At 34.2% G+C, this 22,277-nt stretch overlaps 1 protein-coding gene and 1 long non-coding RNA gene across 9 annotated transcripts in view; one reads left to right on the top strand and one right to left on the bottom strand.

Annotated features, from left to right (window-relative positions):
• LOC126884204 (myocardin-related transcription factor B-like) overlaps positions 1-22,277 on the top strand; it is a 454,025-nt gene that overhangs the window by 388,941 nt on the left and 42,807 nt on the right. For all 8 annotated transcript variants that reach the window (XM_050650075.1, XM_050650073.1, XM_050650076.1 and 5 more), the window contains one exon: positions 12,339-12,567. In XM_050650075.1, coding sequence (XP_050506032.1) covers positions 12,339-12,567 — 229 coding nt within the window. The remainder of the gene's footprint in view (positions 1-12,338; positions 12,568-22,277) is intronic.
• On the bottom strand, positions 16,955-21,511 carry LOC126884209 (uncharacterized). The gene is made up of 2 exons (XR_007697876.1): positions 21,398-21,511; positions 16,955-17,367 (listed from the first exon to the last, which is right to left on the bottom strand). It is a non-coding gene; the product is annotated as an uncharacterized LOC126884209 (long non-coding RNA).

The following is a 22,277-nucleotide window of genomic DNA, read 5'->3' as shown; positions in this document are numbered from 1 at the left end:
ACGACCTTGGATAGTGCAATATTGCCGGCCGCGGGGGCGGAGACTGCAGGGAGGGTAGAAGAAAATACAGTGGTGGGATCACGATGAGTAGAATTCTATTTTGCTGACGTCACGTTGTCTAGCAACCGTCGATTCTCGCATTGTAAAATTCGTTTTGTGACGTCAGCAAAATAGAATTCTACCGATCGTGATCCCACCTGTCTCGCGTTAAATACAAAGTTGTAAGTTCTACATCGCGTCAATCGCATAATGCTCACCTAAAGTTACAAAATATTTGTTGCTTTTTTTTTCTTGTCCCAAAAGGTGCCGGTACGGCGTACCGGTGCGTACCGTCACAAAAACAGCACTGGTTATACTTATCTTTTCTCGTGGCTTCAGTATCTCTTAGTTGATCCTTATCGGGATAAAATAGGAAAAGGAAATAAATAGAAAAATCATAAATAAGCACATACAAATACCTTTATTATTAAAAGCAATGCTCTGAAAATCTATCAATTAAATCCTGTGGGCATAATTGTCCCAATGAAACTTTTACCATATAATTAATCTAATTTAAACAAATATTTATCGCTTTGTTCCTGATACCATTTATAAAATAAGCTAAACAAACAAATTTAGGTATTTGCAAAACTACTTATACTTCCTATTAAATTATTGAAATATTGGAACCTTAATGCACGTGCTTTTACGCAAATATTTTAACTTCTGATTATAAAGAACATCTATCACATAAGTTATTGACTGACCTTTTTGATTCACACACAATGATGTCTCCTCTCGACCCAAACAGCTCTTCCTTGTTGATTATGTTAGGCTACCAATCAAAGCCCTCTTCGTTCTCAGCATCAATCCAGCAGCATACCAGCAACTATTTCTCCAAAACACAAGCCAGGCCGCTTTTGACCAGTACTCGTTCAATAAACTCCCAAAACTCTCTCCTCTCTTTCTCTCAATAATAATCTCCTGAGACCAAGTATCTTTTTTACTTGGTGTCACAAATAATTTTAATAACGATAAATCTTGTAACTTACTCTCTTGGACTTTACAGAATCAAAGAGGTATTTCTTCTCGATTTGATTTGTCTCTCGTTCCACTTTTCAGCTACTCTCCACTAACAAACAAAACCACTAGTACTTGCTTCTGAACTATCCGCGAAAACTTTTCGACTGCCCTTCTCGGATGCCGACCACTCAATCCTCTTTCTTTTCCAAACTGTCTAAACATTCAGAACCTCTCCTTCCCTCTTTCAAATTGCCAAGCCAATCAGAAACATTTCTCTTTTCCATTCGAAAAACCCAAGCATTCTTTCAAACAATACTTCTACTCAAACTAATCACTTTTCGGAAATTATACAAAAATTCTTGTGTTTAAACAAACAGACTTAAAATTCCTAATCTCTCTACCTTTATTTTTCTAAAAAGTAATAATTAAAATTACCTGTGGATTTTACCTTTCCCGTAACAAACAATCTTTTTAAAATTATAATCCGAAATAAATTGTCTTTCACTTCACTTATTTACAAATGTCTTTAATTCTTCAGGGAAAAACTCATTAAGGAGAAACCCACTGCGTAAAAGCTACCTTCTAATAACTAGTTACAAATCAATATACAGGGTGTATCAAATTTATGTGCCCGCGTTAAATAAAAAAAAATAAATTTTTATTCTATCTTTGATTGATACATTGAAACACAATAGTATATAACATAGCTACAGAATCACCAGTTTTCTCATCTGTTTACAATAACTGGAATATGTACTAATAGTAAAACAAGAAGAAAAATATACAATAACAAATAGAATGAGGCCCAGAAGGAAACAAAGGTAAAAAGGTTAAACAATACATAGATTCAATAAATAAATAAAAACGAAAGATTTAGACCACATACTCGTAATTGTGAAATAAAATCACTGAAGTAAATAAAAACATGCGCTTTACTTTTTGTAGGTACATACATAATATGACTCCAAGATTATTTTTTTATAATTTTAACTATTGGTAAAATTGCGTTTTGTTCTAAAATAAACAAAATTCAACTTAATGTAAATACATTGATTTCTTTATTCCAAGCTCTTTGTACATTATTCAATTCATCGATGGGTCTTGGTCGTCCCGTCACTCAGATTTTGAACTTGGGCAGGGGCGGCTGTGGCAGGGAGGCGCTTGGGGCACTGCCCTCCCACTAGCTCATTTAATGTAGTAGATATCTCATACAATTTATATTTAATGAATTTTTCTTTATTTAAAAATCTAATAAAAATATTCAGTCGATGCGACGCGACGCTCCAAAAAGTTTAGAAATATAAATTAATAGCGTTCACCCGCACCATTGATTAAAAAGTACTACACAGTGTAGTTTTTAATTATGCCCGCACCCGAGGAAGGGCTCTTTTCCGAGCGCCCGGACTCACTGTTGTCAAGTTAGAAAAATATCGGGCACTAGATGATGACTTGCCGTGTGCGAAATAAGAAATATCCTCAGATGCAGGTAGTAACTGGCAACGTTACGGGATTTGGCTTGGCAGTCGGTATCGCACCAATATACTTCACCTAGGACACAGCCCGAGCGTACTTTTCGGTCTGTGTTAAGTGTACAATTCTCAATACTGACTTCATTATTGTCGATGTCGATATCCAATAATTCGATATGGCAACAAATATTAATAGTGTATGCTTTAATAAGACAAAAATACTTTAGAGTTCGAAAATTTTTTAAATACCAAACAATAGGACGTCCTAGACCAAAATTGGACATAATTCAGGCAGGACAAAGTGGTAATAGAACTTTTAATCCTAAATTCAATGAGAAACATTATTTGTTAGCAGACTGGTTATTCGATTGTGAGGAGACAAATCGCTTCTATTGTTTTAAGTGTTTATTGTTTTAATCACAAGTGGACGAGTCTTGGACAATCCGTGGTGTAAATGATATTAAACATCTCTCAGAGAAAATTAAAAAACATAATGTTAGCTCCAAACTCCAAACACATCCAGTATTGTGTTGAATACCAATTATTAGGGTCAATAAATATACAATCACAGTTAGATTCGGCTTTTAGAAGATCAATAAAGGAACATAACAATATAGTGACCAAAAACAGGTATGTTGTGATGGGTGAGCGATTGGTGGGATAACATCCACAACTATGTGATAAAGGTGCTGTCGATAAAAGATAAGGTAGCGGTAGGAAGAAGGAGTGGTTGACAGCATAGTGGTAAAGGACGTGGTGGTCAGATGAGTGCGAGAGATAGAAGCTGATGCGTGATGGCGAGCGACTGAGAATCGGGCAAAAGGAGGACATCGGGGAGAAGTTATGCTCTAACGAGCGATTCCACCCTGATGCCGTAGTATGAGAGTGGTGGGATTCAGCTGGTCCCTGCTACATCGAAGTTACGGAGGGCAGGGAGGTCCGACTTAGGGCCAAACTGGTCGACGTGACACTGATGAGGTTTTAGCTCAGGAACCCAGCACTGTCGGAAATGTTTACCTCCGACGCGATGTCTGTTTGCAGATTCCCCACCTAGTGATGAAAAAAAAAGGACTATTCACTAGAATCCTTAAATACATGGGTAAGTTTGTAACTAGCAACATTTTTTCGGTGTTCATAATTTCGTATTTGCCGCTCAAAATAAAAGTGCCCCACCGATATTTTTACTCACGAGCCGCCACTGAACTTGGGTCAAAAACTTACTTACCAGTAATAATGGAACACTACATAATGTTATTGTTTTACTCTTACCATAAAGTCTTTAATTCTTACTCGTTCTTCACTTGGTAGGTCTTTCTTGAAATCGTATCGTTGTCTGACCATAATATGTCTGCCTGTCGGTGCTATGTTGTAGGAAAAGTACTAGAGGCAGGGGTACTCTTTGAAGGATAATCTGTGGCTCTCAACAAATGTACCTGAATTTCTTTTAATTTTTGTGTTTCAAAATGTCTTAAAGTACTGCCAACAAATATAAAAGACTAAGTGTAACATCAGGACTGATACGACAAGGAGACCCCTTATCACTGTTGCTATTCAATTTAATATTAAAATTTGTGATAAGTAAAATATCATCTAAGCTGACAGGAGGATTTGCGAATCGAGAATCAAAACTACTTATTGCTGATGATCTACGTGCAGTCGCTCATTCCACAAGAGACGTGAAAGGTGTGGTTTCACAACTCGAGGAAGAAACAGGTAGTTTGAGCTTTCGAATAAATAAAGAGAAGACGAAATAATGCTAGTAGCCAAAAATCCAAGACCAATACTTAAGCATAACATAACTATTAATTACCATAACTTCGAAGTAATGACTTTCAAATATCTGGGAATTAATCTATCAGCCGACAACAATATCGAAGAAGAGGTAAAAGACCAAATAATTAAAGCCAGTAGAACGGCCGGGTGCCTAAACGACACAATTTGGAAAAACAAACACCTAAGATTGGAAACAAAGGCCCGAATATATAAGTCAGTTATTAGGCCAGTTATGACTTACACGGCCGAAACAAGACCAGATACAAGCAAAACACGAAGACATCTGGAAACCAACGAAATGAAGATCTTAAGAAGGATTGCTGGAAAAGGACTACAGGATAGGGTAAGAAGTGAGGAAATCAGACGCATATGTGGAGTAGACAATATAAATACCTGGGTAAAGAACAGAAAAGAAGAGTGGAATGAGCACATAAGCAGGATGTCTGAATCAAGGATAGTAAGAATAGCCAGGGACAAGTCACCGTTAGGCAGGAGAAGTATAGGACGCCCAAGGAAAAGATGGAATGACAACTTAGGGGCAGAATGAAAGGCACCGTTGAAGAAAAACAGGCAGTACTGCCTATATAAAAGAAGAAGAAGAAGAAGAAGAACTTCGAAGTAATGCAAGAGTTTAAATATCATTAAAGATGACAACCACAAATAAAAAGAGGTATTAGCAAGGATAACCACGTGTAATAGAGCATTATTATACTACTCCCTACCATCGTTATTAAGATCTGCTATTAAGATCAAAAAGCTGCTAAAAAGACAATCTAAATTAAGACTGTACATGCCAATTATTCGCCCAATTGTTACATATGGAAGTAAAACATCAGCAGGATATAAATGAATTGCTGCTATTTGAAAAGAAAGTTCTCATTCCAGAATGATATTTTGCCATCAAAGAGATGAATTGACAGGAGAGTGGAGAAGGCGCCGCAATGCTGAATTGGTGACTGTGTATGGTACTGAAAACATCGTCAGACATATAAAAGCTAAGATAAGATGGGCAGGTCATGTGGTAAGATCAGAGGAAGACATAATCTTAGGACAGTGTTTTTTGAGAGACGGTAGAAGATCAGTAGGCCGTCTAATAAAAAGCTGGAACGATGATGAAGAATCGAAGAATCCTGAATTAGTAAAGGCTGCTTGTAGAATTATTTGCATATTTGAAACGACGATGTGAACTATTTTGTTTCGCTGTAAAATTCGTGAAATCCAATCACTATTTTGTTCGTGAAAATTTGAATACCTTTTTTACACTTTTTAAATAATTGTTTAATTGCGACTCGCGAAAAATTTCAAATTTTGGAAAGTGGCTCGGACTATCAAGGATCTCGGCCACCCCTGTACTAGAGTCTTAAAATATCTGAAAACTTGGTACGTGGATAGAGAGGAATCTTATACATAGCTCCTTCAAGATATAAATACACAGTATATATTATATAGTGAGGGGCAAAATTATGGAATAAATTCATTTTTTCAGACTCCAGACTCCCAACAGCAGAAACAGATCGATTTTTATTTTTAAACTATGACTTTTTGTCATAACCATTGTCATGACTTTAATTATACCCCAAAACCTCTCGATTAATGGTTATTGACTAATTTTGAATGATTATAACATAAAACTCCAGGCGAAAAGTTCCACCCTGGGCACCAGGTACCTTGGAAGACAATGGCCGACATGAAATTCGTGCTCAGCGACCCTCAAAACCCCCCGAGTAACGGATATTTACTGATTTTGAATGATTATAACATAAAACTCCAGGCGACGACTTCCACCCTGTGCATCAGGTACCTCGGAGACCATCGACCTCATGAAATTCGTGCTCAGCGACCCCCAAAACCCCCCGAGTAATGGTTATTGACTAATTTTGAATGATTATAACAGAAAAATCTAGGCGACGAGTTCCACGATGTGCACCAGTTATCTCGGAGACCATTGTCGTCAAGCAATTTGTGCTCAGCGACCATCAAAACCCCCCGAGTAATGGTTATTGACTGATTTTGAATGATTAGGTATAACAAAATCCCAGGCGACGAATTCCACCGTGAGCAACAAGTAACACGTAGACCATCATCATCATCATTGACAGCCCTATGAAAGAGCCTCGACCTTCCCAAGTCTATTACGCCAGTCAGTCCTGTCCATTTTTCTTCCATCCTCATCTACACCATCCTTCCATTTAAGTTTTGGCCTACCCCTATTTCTACTTCCCACAGGTTGTAACATAAGGATTCTTCTAGGAGGGTTGTTATGCTGTGATCGTGCTAGATGTCCTGCCCATCTTAGTCTTCCTATTCTTATAAGAGATACTACGTCTTTTCCACCAAATATATGTTTATATCTGTGGTATACCTCGTAGTTGTACCTCCTCCTCCAAATACCATTTTCACAGATGCCACCGAATATTCCTCTCAGGATCCTTCGTTCAAATATAAGCAGAAGGTTTTCATCTGCCTGGAGATGGTCCATGTCTCCGATCCATATGTCAACACTGGTTGTATAAGGGTTTTGTATATGGTTATTTTTGTTTTTTGACTTAAGTTTCTGCTTCTCATATGTCTACTCAGTCCAAAATAGCATTTGTTCGCTAGGATTATCCTTCGCTTGATTTCTTCCGTCATGACGTTCTCCTTGGTGATCAGGGAGCCCAAGTATGTGAATTTGTCCACCACTTCAAAGGTAGAGATATCAAGAGTGAATTGGTGACCGATGTTTCTGGCTCTATTGTTGGGTGTTGATGCCATCATCTTAGTTTTCTCCTCGTTTACTTTCAGGCCCATATTTTTTGAGGCATTTGAGAGGGTGGTATACATTTCTTCTAGTTTGCGTGTTGTGCGGGCAAAAAGGTCCACGTCATCTGCATATGCCAAAATTTGGGATGATTTATTAAAAATCCTCTGTTGTCTATTCGGGTATCTCTGACCGCCTTTTCCAGAGCTATGTTAAAGAGGAGACACGCCAGCGCATCTCCCTGTCGCAGCCCAACATTCGTTTCAAACGCCTGTGATTGTTCGCCCTGTATTTCGACTTTGCAAACGACTTTACGCATTGTAGCCTTAACCAATCTTATCAGTTTATCAGGGATGTGGAATTCATCCATGGCTTCATACAATTTATTTCTTAGGACACTATCATAGGCCGATTTGAAATCTACGAAAAGATGGTATGTGTCGATATTGAATTCATGTAGACCATCGCTGTCATGAAATTCGTGCTCAGCGACCACCAAAACCCCACGTGATTTTTGACTGATTTTGATTATACCATAAAACTCCAGGCGACCAGGTCTACCATAGGCACCAGATACCTCCGAAATCATCACCGACATAAAATTCGTGCTCAGCGACCCCCAAAACCCCGGAGTAATAGTTATTGACTGATTTTGAATGGTAATAACCTAAAATTCCAGGGCGAGTTCCACCCTGGGCACCAGGTACCTCGGAGATCATCGCCGCCATGAAGTTCGTGCTCAGCGACTCCCAAATCCCCCCAAGTAATGGTTATCGATTGATTTTGAATGATTATAATATAAAACTCCAAGCGACGAGTTCCACCCTGGCCACTAGTTACCTTGGAGTCCATCGCAGAGATGAAATTCGTTTTTAACGACCTCCTAAACCCCCGAGTATAAAAATTGAACTCATTTCCATCAGTATTTAATGAATTATAAATTTTTCATTTTCCATCTTTTCGAGATGCACTTTGAATGCATTTTTCTTACGGGAATTTTCATCTGCCGGAGATCAATTTAGTTCACAAACTTTCCTGGCACCCTCCTGAATCGAATGCAAAAAGTTACATGAAGATTCATCTTACTGCACAAAATCCTAGGTTTTGGGCTTTTTAGTGCTTCGTTGCGCCTACCTTCTGATCTTCTGGATCCAACTGTTTAAATTTTTTATTATAAATTTCTTCAGTTTTATTTTTGACTCTTTATCTGGTTTTGAGAGGAAGAGCTATAAACTTAATTATAGTGAGTGACAAAAAAAAGGTAAACACGTATTGTTAGAGTTCATTAATTTTTTACACTTCGACTTATCTTGTCCTGAACAAGAACTGATAAAATTTTCAGGTTTATCTATTTTTGTGGTGGCTCCGTGGATTGTTTGGGATAAAGAAACATTCAGTTTTCGTGAACTTACGGTGTCATTTAAATTTTAAATTTCGTGTAGCTGGTTGAGAAGCCTTTTTGATATGCCTAGAGTGCATAGAATTCGCCGGGTGTTCCAGCTAAGTCATTATGAGAGGGATCGAATTGTCAGGCAGCTTGAAGCCGGTTTATCGACAAGAGCAAGTACCCCGCACAAACCTTATGGAAATTAGGTTCCAGTGGATTTCGTTCTTACTTTAGGAAAATACTCTTTGAAGCATCCTGATAAAAAGTTCTCATGGGCACAACTCAATCGTATGAAGGATTTTCAAGATCTTCTTCGCGTGCCATCTCCGCGACTGAAGTTGGCAATCATCATGGCTATTCTGATCTTAGATGCTGCTGCTCTGAATAGTTCGGTTGATGTGCATCCGTACCATTCCCTCAAGTTACGCAACCACGAGATTCGTCTCCTTCCTACACTTCTCTTGCTCTGGATTTTCCCCTGTATAATCAACTGAAGATGATTAGCATAGAGGCACAAACTCGGAAAATTATAAGATTTACTGGATATTCCAATTCCCTGAGTTACTGGTTATCTGGCAACATGTAGAAGTTTGGATCTAGGAAAAGTGCTAGTAGTCTAGAATTTTTTCCTGGCTATCCAATGGCGACCTTTACTTTGACCTTGACCTTAAACGGACGTCATCTAGATTCTAGAGTTTCGAGGGTTTTCGGCATTAAATTGATATAAACAGATTACTCATGGGTTTTTGGGATCCCTAAGCACGAATATGCCATTAGAATTGTTCTCCGGAGGACGTGTGGCCAGGGCCACAGCAAGGGACGTCATCTTCTAGAGTTTCGATGGTGTTTGGCATTTAATTGATGCAAATGAATTACTGAAGTGTATTTTGAGGTCGCTAAACACGAATATGCCACCAGAACCGACTCCCGGAGCACCTGGTTTCCAAGGTCAATGAAAGGGGCTCCTTGAGTTTCGAGGGTCTTTGGTACTACACTAATGCAAACTGATTAGTTATAGGTTTCTGGGGTTGCTGAACACGAATACGTGATCAGCACAGACACAGGTGCACCTGGTGCCTAAGACAGGTTATCTTCTGGAGTTTCCTGGAGAACCTGTCTTAGGCACCAGGTGCTTCTGTGTCTGTGCTGATCACGTATTCATGTTCAGCAACCCCAAAAACCTATAACTAATCCGTTTGCATTAATGTAGTACCAAAGACCCTCGAAACTCCAGGAGCGCCTTTCATTGGTCTTGGAAACCAGGTGCTCCGGCAGTCGGTTCTGGTGGCATATTCGTGTTTAGCGACCTCAAAAAACCCTCCAGTAATTCATTTGCATCAATTAAATGCCGAAAACCATCGAAACTCTAGAAGATGACGTCCCTTGCAGTGGTCCTGGCCACCACGTCCTCCGGAGAACAATTCTGATGGCATATTCGTGTTTAGCGATCCCAAAACTCATGAGTAATCTGTTTATATCAATTTAATGCCGAAAACCCTCGAAACTCTAGAAGATGATGTCCGTTGAAGGTCAAGGTCAAAGTAAAGGTCGCCATTAGATAGCCAGGAAAAAATCCTAGACTACTATAGTACTTTTCCTTGATCCAAACTTCTACATGTTGCCAGATAACCAGTAACTCAGGGAATTGGAATACCCAGTAAATCTTGATTTACTGGGTATTCCAATTCCCTGAGTATTCCCAGGGGTATTACTGGGTATTCCCAGTAAATCTTGAATTTGTACTCAGAAAGAGAGATGATACCAAGTGAGGGGTTCTCGACGCCGCAAGGGGACCACAGAGCGACAAGATCACCGATTAATTCTTCTGGCTCTAATAGACAGATTCCAGAGAATAAAAGAATGGTTGGTGCGCGTACGATATAACGCCGAATATGACAGATTGGCCTTTTTTCCCTATCGTCCACATTGGATACAACCTCCCACAGGTAAGCATCGGTGTAACCGTTTGCTCTGGTGTAAACGAAGAATTTTATGAGATGGAGTGGAATCATGTGATTTTTAGTTCCGAATCGCGTTTCTATCTAGGGATCAACTATGGTCGAGGAAGAGTGGGAAGGCAACGTTGTGAAAGACGTGGCCCACAATTTGACAAAGAGCGACACGTTCACTGCACCGTAGAACTTATGGTGTGGGGTGATATTGCTTATGATAGAAGATCGCCACTAATTTTCATCAGAGACAATATGACAACTTCTTATATGTAAGTTTAAACTTCTTGAAAATTTAAAATAAAAGTTTACATCATATTTCTGTCAATCTTTAACTTGTTTATCAGCTATTTGGTTGACCATAAGTCTTTCATGATTCTGAATTCCAGTGTGTTTTACAAAAAACAAAAACGAAGAGATCAGGAAAAAACAAAGTTGACTGACGTTATCGAAAGGATAGCCAGACCAAAATAGAGATGGCAGGACACATAGCCAGAATCACTTAGCACAATGTAATGGCATAGGAAGTTTATGGCAGTCTTTTCTTCCATGTCGCATATTCTGCACCATGGGCATGGTTCATTCACCGTATAGGTGTTTTCTGAAACGAGAAAATCCAATCACCATTTCAGTGACCGTTTTGATCTCTCCTTTATTGAGGTTCATCAGATTTTCTGAGAGGTTTTATCAATATTCTTGATTATTTTCTTAGTCTAAAAGTATTAATCTTAATTGCTCTTTGCAATTGCAATTTCATTTGATGATTCCTTATCCTTATCAGCCCCTTCGGAACCTCGTTTTTTGTAACATCTTTAGTGATAGCGATGTCACAGAATGGTTCTGGGCCTACAAAGGTTTGTCTTATGTCTTTTTTGTCAAAAAAAAGAATGTGTGTGTACTTTGTACGCACGTAAGAAGTTACACTTCTATTATATGATTTAAACGAAATTAATATACTTTTTATTTATATTTTGTTTAAATATTAAACTAATTTATACTTACTATTTCTCAAACATTTTTATTAGAACAGTGCCAAAAATTAAAATAATAAAAGAATAAAACACACACAAACACATTAAACAAGCCACAAATGATGTCTGAAAATTAATTGTCGAAAATTTTTTTAACTAAATACGTATTTTCTGAAAATACAATTATATAATAAATATACTTACAATCATAAAATGTATTAAAAAAAAACAAAAAAGAAAGTTTCTATTGGGACTCGAACCAGCGCTGATAAGAGCGGTTGGTATTGGAATTCACTCGCCTTCTCCGCTTAGCCACGGACACTATGTGTCATTATTTACGAAGATCGACTAACTAAACGGATTAAACTTGTGATATTTTGAAAATTGATCAAATTATTTTAATTTTGAATTGAAATGATTTAGAATTGAAAAAATACAACAAAACATAGAGCAAAAAACCAATATATTAGGTGAATATTGATAGAAATTTTGATGGTAATCAAATTATATAAATAAAAGTATTACATACTATGTATTTTAGCAGATCAAATAGGTAGGTTTATACCCATGATACATTAACAATTATTACGTACCTGTTGCTTTTAAAAACTATTTAAAAGTCACTACAATATTATAAACTTTTTTGTTTCTGTCCTCACAACAATAAAACTAATATATTATACATTTGTTTACCTTTACCTTTCTTTACCTCCAAACCACAGCTGCCATATCGGATAATTTTTGACATGTCATTTGAACATCCAATCAGAACAAAGTTATAATGCGCATGCGCCGGGCTGATAGGTTTTAACATATAAAAAAATCACCCTCTATCGCCGGTAAAGAAGTATAACTTCAAAAATCTAATTGTTCATTCAACATTCTCAAGAATATTAAAATACATTACTAATGGTCGTTTCCAACGAGTCCAACAAAAGTTTAAGTATTTATTGCTTAGTCCTAGTACCGGACGCGAATTTGTGTGATCATGCATTTCAAAAAAGCTGTTTTATAGCAATTTAATAAATGTACTTATTCTTTTTTTAGCTCACAAAACACCTGCAGCTTATCACGGCCAGAGGCGTCAATTGGAGAGGGCAAAGACAGGTGATATGTTGAAGGCGAAGATTCAACAGCGGCCCCCTCGACATGAATTAGAAAGACGTCACATTCTGGAAGTAGATCCAAGCCATGTGGACCCAAGCTTAGCAGAACGTCAAAGAATGTTGAAGAAGGCCAAGCTAGCTGATCATCTTAATGATCAATTATCACATAGGTAATATATTTATTACAACACAATTAAATATAATTAATACAGATTAAAAGTTCCAATAAACGCCGTGAAACGTGACTCAAAAAAATATTACAAATTTAGTAGACATAGCGACAAGGCACATTAAATATGTGTTTCACGATTCAAGGCACGGTTTAGCAAATGAATGACAATCAAGAAGTATTTACCCGTGTCAGGAATTAAAAGAGAAATTGGCATACAATTAAAGATGCATTTGCAAACACAGATAAAATATACGAAAATTTTTAAAATAACTAACTGGAATAATTGTTTACATATTATCTCTGTAGATAGGTATAGTTGTTCCATTTTATCTTTGCCCAAACGTCATGATTCATTTTCAAACAAGTTAAATCAAAACATTAAATGAAACGTACGTCGATGTGTAATATCATTGATACATTCAATGTAATAATTAGGAAATGGCTATTATCCCGGTGGACGTATTTTATAAAGTTATTTTATTGAAGCGTTTAATCTTTTTTTCACTATTAAGGAGATTGATGGACTCAACATTAAAAAGCCTATATACCGACTAGCTGATACCGTCTATTACTAGTATAAAGATAATAGAACAGTAAGCTCGAAAATAAACAAATAAGTTTCCATTCGAAACAACTATAGCCACACTCATGTAGTATAAGTGTAATGACAATTTTTAGGTTAATAGCTATTTGTATAACAAGGGAGGAAAGTGCTACTTTTCCTCCCGAGAATGAAGTTTACTGCCCGACGCGTAGCGAAGGGCAGTAATCATTTAAGGGAGGAAAAGGCACTTTACTCCCATGTTATATATGATTTTTCCACCTTCCTCAAATAACAAGTCATTTTTTCATAATTTATTTATGTAACTAACTAACAAAATTTATTAAAGAACTAAAATTAACAAGTAGGTACAGTAGAACTGTCAAATATAATTCAAATTATTAATGTAAACATTGTTAAATCAAAATAACAATTTACTGTTTTTCCATTCTGCAAAATACAGGGTGTTCTATAAATAAACGTTAAAAAGTATAGATACTTACGTAATAGACAATAGAATATTGTATAGGGCTTCAATAAGTTATTTGATCAATGACATACCATGACGTCACTTTTACTTTTACTCCCTAGGGAGGAAAAGTACGACTTTGCTCCCTACAATCAGGTCCGGAAAATTATACTTTCGGTAGAGGTAGGCGGAAAAAATATTACTTGTCACGTTTGCGTAAAAAATAAATAGGCACTTACCGGAAGTAATCAGATTAAGAGAAGAGAAAATTAAAATTAAAATGACATACACAATAAATACTATAAGTTGATTAACAGATAAACAATCAATTAAAATAAACTAATAAACACAAAAAATGCACTAATGTCACTGTCACTTAAAATGATAAACGTCAAAATTCATAGTAAACAAGGTATTAAAGACATGCCCTATTGTTTATCTTTGTTTAACTTGTGGTTTATATGGACAAGCGGCTTAATTTTGCGATACTAGTTTCTGTGAGTAAAAAAGACGCCTAGTATAACAAATAAGTCGTGAATAATTTCATGCATGGGCAAAGATAGAGTGGAAGAACTATTAGTTAACATTATATAGTCTTGATCTTTTCAGTATAGACGGAAGTTTTAAAGTACATATAGGCCAAATAATAAAAAGAAGTATACTAGATGGTCTGATACGAATCCTCCTTTTAAATGAAAAACATGTTTTCGAGTAAATTCTTTTATTTTATTCGATTTAGACTCCTTTTTGCTTAATACAATGATTCCAGCGATTTCCCAGCTTCTTTATGCCGTCCGATTAATACGATTCTGGAAGCTATGCAAAATATGTGTTTGTTTCATCAATTATCTCTTCGTTCGAGCTGAATTTTTTATTAACGAGCATCTCTTCAGAATTGGCAACACATAATAATCGGAGGGCCCAAATCAGAAGAATAAGCCGGATGAGAAAGCAATTTGAAGCCAAACTCGTGAATTTTTGACATTGTCATAATGCTCTTGTGAGTCGGTGCATTGTCTTGGAGAAACAGCACTTTTTTCTTCTGCATATGGAACCGTTTCTCACGAGTTAGTACTTTAGTTTGTCCAATAATGCACTAAAATATTGATTATTCATAGTCTTACCTTTTTCAAGACAGTAATAGGGAACTTGCACATTTTTTTATTACATGATAATGTTCAGTTTTGTATAAAAATGAGATTTCCAAAATTTCACGCTTCAAACACTCATAATAACTTACAAGTACAAATTTAAAGTCTTCTTTATTTTAAAATAGTTCAAATGACCCGTGACGTCACAGAGTTTAACTATGTGGTTCCGTTTATGGTTATATTTACGTATATTCTTCTTCTTCTTCTTCTTCTTCTGCTTTAGTTTATTGGCCTCCACCTACTTGAGTATTTGCCCACCTCGTCGTCGGAGAATAAAGGAAAAATATTTATATTCTAATGACATTTATCGTATGTCGTTGTAATAATATATACCAGTTTGTTGAGATTGGAGTTTGATACAGTTTTTTAGGGAAAGGAAAGAAGGTTTACTATTGAAAATAAAACCATTTTGTAAAAGTACAAATTTTCTATGAATAGTTCAAACGATCAAAAACACTTTTAACGTCACATAACTGTATTTTTTACTGACGTTTATAATGTCTAATTTAAAATTATATATATATATATATATATATATATATATATATATATATATACATACCAATCGGACAATTAGAAGCCCGGAACACTTAACAGACAACCCACAGCCCGGGTGAAATATTCATCTTATAGGAGTGTATTTTCTATTAAAATGATCAGGGTAACGAGTTTATCAAGAGCAACCTGAGAGGGGAAATAATTTCTTTCATTTATTTTTTTATATGTACTATATAGACTATTAGTAGCCCGGAGTATAATCCAGCAAATCGAAGCCCAAATGTGTAAAAAAGTATACTTAATACATTTTAGGAAGCCCTGCTGTGTTGCCAGGTTACTTTACGACCCGGGCTTTGAATTGACTGTGTGTTATTTACATAGGATCACGCATTATATGTTTTTTGTTGGTTCTTTAGTTTATAGCATGGACTCCTAATGAGTGTTGGTCAAGTCCTTTGGAAGTTGAAATTCACAACAGTTACAAGTCAAATGTGACTAAAATGGAATTAGACCATTTTGAATTTCCACTCTTCAATTATTGTTTAAGGCCATCGGTACATAATTCGCAAATATTTTACGGCTATCCGTACTTTTTCTGTCTTTACACGGCAAATTACGTGTATTAAAATTCACACTGGTATGGATATGTAAACATTACTAGAATGTCATTCTACTTGACAATGTCATGATTAACTTTAAAGCGATGGTTTTTAAATGTTCTTGGATAACTGCTATTTGTATAATTGCAAATTATTAATTCAGTTAATAAATGTGATAATTTTTTCACTAACTATGTATTCACTGATTGTAATAATTTATATGTACAACAAAAACTAGTACTCAATCGAGAAAAGAGGAAAAATGTTAAAGTGATTTTTTAATAATATATTGTTACTATGGAACGCTTACAATTTTGAACATCTTCAACAACAAAATACTTGGATCACAGAATATATTATCCTGATGTATTCTCTGCTTGGACCTTCCACAAATAATACACAATAAACAACTTTTTATTAAGTTCACGTCTTAAATCAATTATTCGTCAAATACACTATCTGTATATCAATATTATTTAATCAACAACTCAAAATATTCCTGATGCCATGTCAAATATTTAAAATTGTCACTGATTGTCGCTGTCTGACTAACAATATGCTGACAATATTCTATTCGACTGAGTGCGTTGTAAGACAAAGATAGATTTGGAAAATATTACCACGGACATTGCGTTTATTTTTTTCGAATCCTGAAAAAACCAATAAATATTTTTGAAAAATTTAAACGCAGAATGAAAGACGGAATTATTGCCGAGGGCCGAAAGTCCCTTAGAATAAATAAAAAGTTTATTTTGAATGAGATATTTGAAATTAAAAATCACACTAAATTTTCTCTTAGTTTTTCACCCCTGTAACTTATTAAAATAAACATTATAGAAGTTCTCAGGGACTTTCTGCCCTCGCTAATAACGTAATCTTTCATTCTGCGTTTAAATTTTTCAAAAATACTTATTAGTTTTTTCAGGATTCGAAAAAAAAATGAATTCCCATTTGAAGAGCATTGCAGCCAAAAATAATACCCATCTTAATGGTCAACAAACTCACTCCCAATGTTAATTTGTATTATTTGTGATTAACTTCAATGGATTAATCTGTAAAGCCATGAGAAACAAAAAGTTTGGGAACGACTGGTAATAGGATCAAATGCATATTGAAAAGTCTGAAAATGTGATAAAATGGTTTATTAATTTAACACATCTTATTAAAAAAAAAGGTTATATTCGGTAGAACAAACATGTGTGTAAAAATAGAAATAAACTAAAGAAAAAGTAAAATATCTTATTACATAACTATTAAAGAAAAATGCATTCGGTTAAACTAATAAACATTTCTAATTTAAAATGAAAAATGGTAAAATGGGTCATTTTGCTCTAAAAGTATTATACACTTTAGTATTAGACATAAGTCTTTATTTTCAGCCAGTCTTTATTCTTTGGAAAGTCCTTATATTTAGGGATCCATTCTGCACACTCGCCTGTTTTGGACGCAATTTTCTTCTGAATATGATCCTTAAAATAATCACATACTAGTGACTTTTCTGCCTTAGACCACCGTTCACGCCCAGCGTTACTTTTCTTTTCTACAAAAAAATTGATTATAGTTCTACATGTTTTTTATAGTGTGTTCATCAACATTATTTTATTTCGAAAAATAATTCAAAAAATCTGTCGAGTTTTACTTTTATTGTAACAATCGTTTACTTATTTTATAAAACACCTTGTATATTGTGAACATATTAAATAGCACTTCCTTTGTATATTGTGCCAATGTGTGCTTTTGACCTGTGGGTGAGTTTCACCTCTTCTCGGGGGTGAAAAATATACGTAAGTCCAGAAATGGATAAACTGACTAATTATAAGTAACTTTTGTTCTATTCTATAGCATTTTTTCACGAAGGTAATACTTTTCGAGTTATGTGCGAGAAAACAATATGTTCACTGTTCAACAAAAAAAAAACATTTTTAGACGGTTTTTTGCAAATAACTTAAAAATGAAGTATTTTATCGAAAAAACATTCTTAATAAAAATATAGCTTATAAATAATTGAAAAAAATGGTCTATGAAAGTATGAACTCTCTAGACTCTAGACCCAGTAGAAGCAAAGTTGTAGGTAATGAAAAATTGGTTCATATTCGTCAAATGTCAAAGCGAATATTTCAACGTGAAATAACCAAAAAATGATGCACTTCTTGGGGAAACTCCCTTATAGCTTTTTAAAGTGTTTAAATAACTATATCAAAATAAATGAAGACACAAGTGCATGAAGGGTCTATGTCACACTTTTAAGTTATTGAGAAAAATGATGTTAAAATTTTTATACTAGAATTTTTTTACTATAAGATCAAAATATACTAAATTTATAGAATATGTAGTCCTAAAACTAATATATTTGTTAAAAATATTTAAAATAATAATTTATTATATATTTTTATACAGTGATGGGCGTACTTTTAACCGGCAAAATAGCGCAAAAGATGAAAAACATATTAAGTTGTGAGATAAAAAGAGACGAACACTAATGGAGGTGTTAAATTTAGCGATAGTAACTTATAGATTGACATTATATTGATTAATTATTTATATGGGAAATAAGCCACAATTAAAATGAAAAAAATTATTTTATTAACGTTTCGACGCCCAAATCGGGTGCCGTTGTCAAAATACAAAATATTACTAGAATAAACAAAAGTGTTGTTGCTAAGCAAAAAAAAATTCTTCTAATAATTTATTTAATCTGACTCATTTATATTGGCATGTCATACATATATTATACATTTTAAAGTAGAAGAAAGACTTTAAAATGATATTGCCAATATTTATGAGTTGCGTTCCTGGGACGACTTACTGAAAGATAGTTCATTCGATTACATGAAATCAACCCTAACTCAAGAATATCCGTCACAAAAAAATTATAGCATGTGATCTGTCTTTAAAAAGACAACCAAATGCAACGACAGTAAAATTCTCGCGTTAGAGACTTCATAGTAAATCACAAGGGAAAACCAGGAAAAAACCTTGTGATACTATCCCGACATCGTAAGTATTTGGTCTTACATTTAATTTACTCTCAAAAAATAATACCAAATTCTGACTTGTAACAGGTTTAAATTATAAATATATTAATAATACTAGATATATAAGTAATATGTACTAAAATATAAAATATGTACTAGCTCGATATTATTGACTTACTAATCTTGGTATTTTCTTTCTATTGACTTCCAAGTAATATAATCTCCCATATAAATAATTAATCATAAAAATGCCACAAGGAAATTATATTGATTGTTTCCCACCTTTAAACGTATCGGACGAGTTTGAGAAATGCCACTGTCACAGTTACAGTTTTAGTTGACATACTCCTCTGATACGTGTAAAGGTGGGAAACAATCAATACAATGTAAATGTATAGGTTAATATCGCTAAATATCCCAGCTCGACTAGTTTTATTTTTTTTATCTCACAATTTAGTATTGTCCATTTTTTGCGCTATTTTGCCGGATATTAGCGCGCTCATCACTGTATATATGTACATTGTGTACATAGGTCCTTTATGCACTTACATTTAAAAATTTACTGTGTACATAGATCCTTTACACTCTAGAAAATATTAATTTTAAAACGTGTTTGACTTGTTTGAAAGATCTCTAGGTTCGAACAACGTACTTTAACATAAAAAACATATTTTGAAAAAATTGTCACATACACCCTTCATGAACTTGTGTCTTCAAATATAATTATAAAATAAAAAAATAAACCTTATTCTTATTGTATTTTTAATTTATTGCAATTTTCTGTTTGCATTATATTCATAGATAAAAATAGTAATTAATTTATTTAATTAAATTGTCAATATTAACTAATGTATTTATAGAAGACGTTTAATTATTTGTTTTGATTTTTTAAATAATTGAAATAAAAATTATATATTAACAAGATGCCTAGTTGCTACTAGCAACTACTTACTTATATAAAATCTCATTACCAGTTTACCATTTCACCGTTTATTTTTTTAATATTAACATAATAGTAAATTTAAGATTTTGTTCACAGTGAATATTTCACACGTAGTGAATTTTTGATCAATTCTAAAAAAATGTCCGTACCTCATTTTCATTATTGCCGTTTTGATTGGCATTTATTTTGGCCATCGCTACCATTCTTTGAGATCGCTTCATCTCGTTATGCCGGCACAACCTATTCATTAGAAGGTGACATTAAACAAATGATCTAAGATATTTATCGAGAAAAATGAAAACATGTTGTGTTACTACGTAACAGATTTAGGGCTTCGTAAAATGCGTACAGCATATATATGGGTCTGGGTAATATATCCGGTTTATATACCGGCTAGAACAGAGGCTTGCGCAACAAATGCATACCGAATTTTATTCGAATATTCTAATACATTATATTTACAAAAAACTTGTTATTTTCGGATCTCAAAAATGAAAAAAGAATTTGCTACAGCTACAGACAAGAAAGTTTATTTTTCGATAAACAATAACCCTTAAATAAATAAAAAAAACCGCAAATACCTTGCATAAGCCAGTGGTCCGCGCTTAGTTAATATATTTTTTATTACACTGGTTTTAAAGAACTAGAAAAAGAGATTTTAAAACTGCTTGCCTTAAAATAAAATCATTTGTTGATTCCAGAAATGCCATTAGTTTAATTGAATCAGATTGGGTGCTTGAGCCATAATAATAATTATAGTTGTAAAAACATACGTTTTATAGGTTAAAGCTAGTTTCTATTTTGTAATGAAGATGTTGATCATGCAAATCGTCCAGATTTTTAGCTTTTTAGCCGCTACATCAAAAAATAAATTAAAAAGTCAAATTTGTCAAAACTATATGACTGAAAAAAAAAATAAAACGATAGTGCTTAATTTTCACTTATTTTTGAAAGAATTCAATTACAAATATTTTCAACTTATTTTCAAAAACATCGATGAAGATTCGGGTATGTTTCGGGTGTTTTCTTCAAAAGATATGTACATTTATGAAGTAAATATAAAAAATTAGCTTAACTTTTAACTTAAGTGCACTTATGTTAGCACTCCTACACATTAATCTGAAACCTCATGTTTAAGTGAGTTTATCCTCCGGTTGACCTAACTAAAATATTCTGTTTACGATCTCTAATTACATTAATCTTGATATAAAAAAAGCAAATGAAATATTTTTGAATTTTTAATATAATTTTTCTATTCTACTGTCATAAATTTGAAAGAAAACGGGGACCTTCTCCAACAAAGCTTGTCCAATTCGGATTTTACCAGCCTCTACAACACAAAATAGGACCTATATTTGTTATCCTTTTAAAAATAGTACTTGTTTGTATAAATATGTGCAAGTACTGTGATATAAATCCATGAATCGATCTTAGAAAAAGTAGTTTTAAAACCTGTGGATTTAATCTTGTCGAGTTAACCAGTCTGATTTTCACTTAAACTGTGGTAGCAAATTTTGCAATAGTTATGCAGGTATACTTAAATTAGTTGGGCTATGAGATGTAATTAATTATAAATTTCGACTGTAAAGCGGAGTCATAGGGGTGGTTTATGTGAAATTTATTGAATTTATCTATTTAAAAAATATACTCACCTCACTTCCATTTGTCCTGATTTCATCTTCATGACATTCATTTACCATTGCTACTATTCATTGCGAACGCTTCATTGGGGACGCGTAAGGCCCGCACAACGTATTCAATCAAACACAATGTATAATCACAGATTTGTTATCTTTAAGATGAAAATTTAAAACATATGATATTGCGATGTTGCCTTTTTTAGGGCTTCGTAAAATGCTTACAACATAAATCTGTATAAAAACATATACACCGACTACAACAGCGACTCCGCGGCAAAAGCTTGCACTAAATGGTGTATATATAGATATAAATTCCATCATTATGAAGCCCGAAAAATTGCAGGTTTTCTAGTATTTACTCATTATATATGCTAACTTTGGGCAACTTAAAGACGGCAAGCTATTAGTAGCCCCCCAATACATGTGTGTGTTCGACCAGCTCCTTCCCCTTCCCCCTGTAAGTCTAGTAACGACAAGAAAACCATACGAAGCCCAAAATCGGGCTTCGAAAAGGCTGGAGGGCTGTGAATAAGCCGTAGAATGTTCACATTTTGGCTTCCTATTGCTGGTTAATATGTATATATATATATATATATATATATATATATATATATATATATATATATATATAAATGTAGGTTTTGTTTAAAGACGATCGTAATAAAAGTCCGTTTGATGTTTAATAGTTTTAATTAATAAAATAGATGTCTAAATTATTGTTACTATTAAATTATCGAAATATAAAAGTACTTGTGTAATTGCGACCAAAAATCTTACATGTTCTTACTCTTACAAAAGGGAAATGTATTTATAAATAATTTGCGTCTAATCAATATAATACCCGTCTAAGTATTATCCCTTAACCTAAGAACATAGGTCCGTCGCGTTTATG

This window comes from Diabrotica virgifera, chromosome 5 (genome assembly GCF_917563875.1).
Source record: "Diabrotica virgifera virgifera chromosome 5, PGI_DIABVI_V3a".
NCBI classification, from domain to species: domain Eukaryota; kingdom Metazoa; phylum Arthropoda; class Insecta; order Coleoptera; family Chrysomelidae; genus Diabrotica; species Diabrotica virgifera.
Note: the sequence above shows the minus strand (reverse complement) of the source record. Positions and strands in the feature narration are given on the sequence as shown.